The 7,523-nt window shown below is 33.6% G+C and overlaps 1 protein-coding gene across 1 annotated transcript in view; it reads right to left on the bottom strand.

Moving 5' to 3' along the window:
* Positions 1-504: 504 nt before the first annotated feature.
* LOC108577538 (potassium voltage-gated channel protein Shaw) overlaps positions 505-7,523 on the bottom strand; it is a 38,126-nt gene continuing 31,107 nt past the window's right edge. Inside the window, exon 4 of the mRNA XM_017940716.1 lies at positions 505-569. Within this exon, the coding sequence (XP_017796205.1) occupies positions 505-569 (65 nt within the window). The remainder of the gene's footprint in view (positions 570-7,523) is intronic.

Below are 7,523 nucleotides of genomic sequence, written 5' to 3'. Positions count from 1 at the left end.
ATTAAGAAGATTCCAAGCCTTCTCGAATTCGAGAAAGTTCCCATTTCGTTGCACTAAAACCGGGGAAACCCCTGCAGAAGTCTCGACAATTCTCCGGTTGCCGTGAAAAGTGGTGGGAAATTCACGGCTAAAATTTCTTTCAACCTCAAACTTCGATTCGTGAGCCCGGGAGAAAAGAAGAGGTAAAAAGAAGAAGAAACAAAAAATATGGAAGAAGAAAGAGCAGCTCTAATAATAGTTGCGGTGAAAGACGTCGCAAGTGGCCGCGCTGAAAATCCGACATTTCATCCGCAGCGATCTAATATTCTCTTATAGACCGTGTAATCTTGATACCCGTCTTGAGCTCGTTCCTCCGGCAATCTTTTCCCTCCGTTCCCGGTTAACTCGTTTTCTCTCACTCTCTCTCACTCTCTCACTCTCACCGTTTTCCCCGTTCGACTCGTAGGTCGCCCGACGCCCCGGTCGAGTGCGCCCCGGCAGTGGAGACTAGTGATGGTTCCAGTATTAACCCAAACCTCCGGCTGTCTTGGTCCCGTTGGTCCGCAGGTTAGAGTTCCTCCGGTCCTCCTCTGGAACCCACCGTACAAGAAGAACAGGAAAACAAAGACACTAGAGAGTTTTCCGCTCGGGCGACAATTACTGCTAAATTGCCTCGCGTCTTGGCTATGGCCCGTTTAACCTCTCGTTTCTTTACACGAGCCCGGGCTTTCTGCATGATAATTGCTAGACACACACGCGGCTCATTCGCTAGAAAACCACTCAACGCAACAAGGCTAACGAACACTTTCTCTGTAACCACCGTGTGTTTTCAGGCGAACTTTGCAGGAGTTTAAAGGCTCGCACAGTGTTCTGGAGGAGGTTTTCTTGGTTACTTCGATTAAAGGTATTAGGATTAGTTCTGAAGGGAAATGTTGGGTTAACGTGATTTACTGTTGGGATTTGAATTAAGGATCTTTAGAGATGACTGAAAGTTTCCATGATTTCAAGTCTTTACAATCGAGTGGTGATTGAGAAAGGAAGTTAAATAATTATCATTTGGTGAATAATTAGTCAGGACCCTGTTAGAGGTTAGAGAAGGTCTAAATATGGGCTAGTTGAAGTATTGAATATGTTAAGTGCTTGACTCTATTGAAAATAGGATGTAACTACGAGTTATGAACAAAATAAGTGTTGCTGCGTTTATTTTGTTTACTGTTGTGTTGCAAAACGTGTCGTTTCTCTTATTTCGCTTTTTCAAAACATTTTTCAGGTAAGTTCGTTTCATTGTTTCAGCAATGATCTATTAAACTAAGAGCTAATTAACCGAGAGTACTACATTGCTGACATTGTAAGTTTCTTTTTAGTATAAGTTTTTTAGTAGCTTTATAATATGGGCTAGCCAATATTAGAATTCGGTAACTATGAGAATTCTAATAAAAAAAATACCAAAACATTAAAAAGAAAGATATATAACATCTTGAAAAAGATGTATACGTTTATGACTATTGTAAATAGCATTTAAGTTTAAGTTTACATTTCTATATGTAGACAAACTTTATACTTCAACCTAATATTTCAACCTGAAAATATACAGTTCTTACTTCTCATTTCGATTATTTCACGAGTGGCCCATATTTAGAACACCTTTCTAAAAATGAAGATTTTTCCCTGTTATGTTAAATATACAATTTACAACATACGTTGCTTTTGTTCAGCTTATATTCAAGTGTTATATCTTAAAAATCATCCACAGGTTTGACAATAAATCCTGGAATAAAAGTGCTAGCCCATATTTAGAACTTCTCCTCTATATTGTGGGCCTCCATAAATTGTTCGTCATATATTAAAGGTCTAAGCAGTGAAATTGTTTGGAAGAATCAACCTCAAGAATATGTACATTCAATATCGAAATAAAATAGTAAGATTTATTTCTACGTTAGTTTTGAGAAATTTCCCGATTTACAGCCTTTCCTACAGCAAAAACATCTCCGAGTGCAAAGGAGGATGTTTAAAAAAGGTCAATTTTGGCATACGGCCGGAACGAAAAATTTTTTTACAGCATGATTCTACGCATCCTGAGGAACGAAAAATGTAATTGTCATTTTGGATTGGAAAGTTATGAAAAATGCGGTTCAAGGTAAGAGTATGACCATACTTATAACTTAATATTCCTTAACTTAATTAATAAGTTGGCAAAATTATTTCGAATAAAATTGTTTCGTTTCAACGGAGTTATGTTCCTCTGAAAATAAGTGGCTTGAAACCGCGGGAACTTTCAGGATGATAAATTGTCCGATGGAGGTTTTCATGAGTGTCTGGAGCAAATAAGGAATTCGATTCTTTTGAAATCTGAAAGTGCATTTCATAGGAGATGAGACTTTATTCTCCGTTTTTTGTCAAAAGCTTTTATAATAATTTAGACGATAATTGTCTGTTGCCTGAAAAATTGATACAGTAAATTTTCTACAAGAGTCAGTAAGTTTGGATTCTACAAGTGACAGTATAGAGGGTCCTACGCCTAGGTCTGCGTCATTGCTGCGCCCATGTTACTTCGCTCGTAGTCAGTCAAGAGTGTAACGCTAAACCAGTCGGTTTCCTTTACGAGAATTCACGGCTCGACAAATCATAATAGAAGAATATAATTTCTTTAATATTTTAAGCATAGGATTATAGTATTATGCTTTATAATTTTTTTTTTTCAATTGAAAATAATGTCTAGCTAGCTATGACGTTCAAAATTTTTAGTTGACAACATTTATTTTATTTTAATTATTCTAAACATTTGAGGCACTCCAGTCATTGATGACCACCATGGCCATATCGAGGAAACAATCTAACGTTAAATCTTGTTGAGTGATTAATTTAATTTCATAATATATCGCTTTAGCGAGCCACCGTTAGGTTGCTAATTGTTTATCACATAGAGTCGGCCTACCTCCACGTAAAAAAAAAAAAAAAAATTTAGGATCGATTCCACAACTGTCAGTAAAATGTAGGGTCGATTCGACAAGTATCAGTAAAATGTAGGGTCGATAGCAGCAGAAAAGATGCTAAACAATTAGAATTAAATGTAACGATAGAAATTATTGCAATAATGTGTAATGCAATTGAAAAATTGAAAGAATCAAAAGAAAAAACGCGAATTCGTATCTTTTTCGATTCTAGAATATAAGAAAATTTGAATAAAATACGCGACGAGAATTGGGGAGAAGCATAAGTTAAACGCGTAAAAATATTCAATAATAAACGAACTAGGGATGAAGCTGTTATTTCAATACGCGATGCACTGACTCTAGTATTTACTAAAATTCAAAAATTCTCGTATAAATTCCGAAAATAGATTATTAATTACAGTAAACTACTGAGACGGTTTAATTTAGGGAGGGCATAGTGCACGAGTGTAGTGCACTCGTTCCAAATCAGATCACAATATACAATAATAAATCAACTAACTACTTAAAATGCAATTCATGCAAATTCCTTGGATGGTAAATTATTAGTAAACAAAATTCAATATCAGAGAAAATATATGAAAAATTTCAAATTAATTTCAATTGCTCAAAGTCATTTCAATATCCTATTCGACAAGTCTGAAGAACAACGATGACTAAAATTCAAATGTTTATTTCCCTAAACCTTCAAAATAATTTCGAAATATTTTATTCGAAGCGGAGTATTCCAAGTCAGTATCGATAATTGAAGAAATTATTTGATTGTATTTAAAAGAACCGAAAGGAGAATATTTAAAGTCTGATATTAAATGTCTAGCAAGTACCAGTAATTGGTAAAATGATTTATATTTGTTTTAAAAGGAAAATTTCTAATAGGTATTAGTTAAAATGAATTGTTATTCAGTCTATTGTATTGAAATTCTAATTGATTCTAATGTATACAAGTGTTACAAGAAGGCTGAGTGTGTACAGGGTGGACACTGACTCTAGTATTTACTAAAATTCAAAAATTCTCGTATAAATTCCGAAAATAGATTATTAATTACGGTAAACTACTGAGACGGTTTAATTAAGGGTGGGCATGGTGCTGCTTTAGTTTGAAATGATTTATAAACACATAATTAACAGAGGAAAAACCGTGAAACGGCAAAACGTCTACATTCTAATTGTTATAACATGTAAACAGAACTTTAAATTTAGTGTAAACAGAAAAAATATATAATACAATTTATTTCACGGTATTGCAACAAATAAACGTTGAATCAATATTTAATTCGTATAAAAACAATTATTTAACGTAATAATTTTACCTTCACTATGGCTATTTTTAATCTACGACCACAGGTCAACCTGATTTCTAATCCTTACGAACTGGATTAAAAATCAGGTTGACCTGTGGTCGTAGATTAAAAATAACCATAGTACAGCTAAATTTATCGTGTTAAATAATTCTTTTTACACGAATCAAAAATGTATTCAACGTTTGTTTGTTATAATATCGTGAAATGAATTATATTACACATAATAATTACAATTCTGCCTGAATTTAGGTCGACCCTACATTTTACCGGTGTGGGTAACATTTTACTAACACTTGTGGAATCGACTCTACATTTTTTTTTTTTTTACGGGGAGGTAGGCCGCCTCTATGTGATAAACAATTGGCAACCAAACGGTGGCTCGCTAAAGCGATATATTATGAAATTAAATTAATCACTCAATAAGTATTAACGTTAGATTGTTTCCTGGATATGGCCATGGTGGTCATCAGTGACTGGAGTGCCTCAAATGTTTAGAATAATTAAAATAAAATAAATGTTGTCAACTAAAAATTTTGAACGTCATAGCTAGCTAGACATTATTTTCAATTGAAAAAAAAAATTATGAAGCATAATACTATACTCCTATGCTTAAAATGTATTTTCTTGTGGCTGCCTGACAGCAACCTGTAAATCTGACAGGACAGTGAACGTGTTAATAAGTAAATGTTGTTCAAATTATGTCGTGTTTTATGTCATTTTCATCAGAAAAATCTCATCAATATGTTAAGAAAAATTTCGGGATAAAAAAACGTAAAATTAAAAAAGCTGATATTTAAATCGCTTCGTTGCCTCGACTCACTTTTCATGCTTATCTTTTATTCGCTGTTCTAGTCTACGTTCGGCAAACTACAAAGGTGGGCGCGAGGCACGAAAACGTAGTCCCTGACTCTACGAGTGTCAGGTTTAGCTTCCTTGCGGTCTGACACTTGTGGAGAATATACTGTATTCTTGTTTCAACTTCAAATAAAATTCAAACATTTCAACAGTTAGATTTTGTATATTCCACTAAGTAAGCTAGTAATGACAAGGGAATCTTTGTTTGAATACGTGAATTTCAAATTTTGGAATTTTAGAAATCTGTAATTTTAAATATTTAATATTATTCAAGCTAAAATCTAAATGAATTTTGAATACAAATTTAAAAAATTCTTCCTATTTTCCCTGAAAAAATTTAACAAAGCCAATTTTCTGTTATTGTATACTATTTGTAATAAGTATGAATTTCCATATTAAGTTAATCCAAATTTAAGAACATCTATACATCATTTTTGTAATCATCTGTTTACATAAAATCTTTCAAACACCTCAATCGATATTTAACACAGTAATGTGTTCGTCTGTTTATAATTTTTTGTAGAATTCATTATTTACATATCTATCGAGAAATGTATAACTCAACAGTTACTAGCTTAGTCTATATTTATATTCCTTATATGGTACCATGATAACTATAGAAAAATACCAAATATTGGTCGTAACTTTGAAAGTTCAGTTCCAAGTAGAAATGTTGTGTTACTTTTGACCAATTAGCTAAAATGATTTTGGAGCGTTAAAAGACAAACATGCACTATTGTCATTTTTTCTTTAAATAAAGCAGCAAGTAGTGGGCAAACGAAATTGGTACCTAATTCATCATTCTTCGTGGTTTAACAATTAATTAGATTGCTCGATGTCAAATTTCAATTTTTTCAAGTACTATTTGTTTCGATTTTTCTTTCCTTTTTTTTTCACGTATTTACATTATTCTCTATTCTGCACAGTACGCAGAGAAAAAAGCGAATAGGCGATTGAAAGTGTTGCGATAGTGCTGTTGAAATGTTTCAATAGTTGGCTCTTCAATAGCTCTGCAGCATTCTTTCCATTGAGTTGTTGAAGGACTTCTGGCATTGTCAAAGTAAAATACCTTATTTTATGCTTAAAAGCACGTGTTACTTTATTATCTGCAGTATACTCTGTGTTCGTTTGAATACGTTTCTTTCGGTGAATTAAACGTTTTCAATCTCAATTTAGGAAATTATCGTTTAAAGAAGATCTGTCAAATATATTTTTCACAGTTTTAATTATTCTAGGTGAATATCGATGTGTGTAATAAATGGGAAAAAATTGCCGATTGTGAGGAATTGAAAAGCTGCTAACCAAGGAAACATTAACTTTTCGAATTTTACGTCTGCTTTCTGCTTTCATTTCTATTATAACTTCCAATTATTGAAAAATTAAGTTCATTAACGTGACATTCTACATAAATTATTTGTGTCACTTGTTATTAATCTACGTAAAATCTCCAAATGGCATAAAAAGTGCTATGCCACGTTAAAGATAATAACTTCACTAGGTCAATAGTTTAAAAAATCTTAGAAAAGATTCCCTCTCATTTCCCAACAACATTTTTCTCACAGCATTTATAATCAAACTTTTTTTTCTTTTAATAAAATATAAAACTATTTTTATTATTTTCATATAAGAAAGTTAACGAATATGTGTACTTTTTTTGTGACAATGCAATTCTGGTATTTTCCTTAAGTAAGTTTCCTTATTATTTTTCTCCTATTTTTCTAATATACTGTAAGAGTTCCTTTCAACTTGTCTCTGTTACATTTAATAATTATCTATACCACATGGAAAAATCCTTACTGTTGGTCCGATTTACGGATATCTAAATCTTCGGTATTCGAATTTTTAGAGAATACTAGAATTTTTAAATTTATCTTCATACACAACCTAAAGGTTTGAAAAACAAACATAACCTCTTTTACCTACTGCTACTTTTTTCACTTTCACTAATTTAATCTTAGTGTTAGTCTGCATTTAAACTATAGTAAGAGCCAAATGAATTGGACGGTCAAGATCATTTCTCCCCCGTCGCTTTTCGGTTCCACTTTTGTAAGAATATGGTTTTGTGGAGTACCTCTCGGTCTGCGGAGGAACCCGGTCCCAACGCCTGACTCCCCCGCGCGCTAAGGTTTGGGTCAGGTAAGGACCCAGCCACGTGCTCGCGAGACGCGGTCCTTGCCGGGTAGAAACCCCCAACTTGCGCCAGGGTTTCCCAAAGGCAAGAGAGGGGCGTCAAAGCCGGCATATAAGGACGCGTTAGGAGCACTGCGGGTAGAAACATAAGAAATATAAGAATTGTAAGGATTGCAGGAGAGTAGATTGAGCCGCGTAGTCAATGACGGAATAAATATAGTTTTTTTATATTATCGGACGAAGCACTATTTAAACTGAAACCCCTTACACTTTCGCCTTTTAGCAGTTAACCCTTTGATTACTATCG

The sequence above is a fragment of the Habropoda laboriosa genome, unplaced genomic scaffold (assembly GCF_001263275.1).
Source record: "Habropoda laboriosa isolate 0110345459 unplaced genomic scaffold, ASM126327v1 scaffold806, whole genome shotgun sequence".
Classification (NCBI taxonomy): domain Eukaryota; kingdom Metazoa; phylum Arthropoda; class Insecta; order Hymenoptera; family Apidae; genus Habropoda; species Habropoda laboriosa.
The sequence above is the reverse complement of the archived record's forward strand: the minus strand, read 5'-3'. Positions and strand labels throughout refer to the sequence as shown.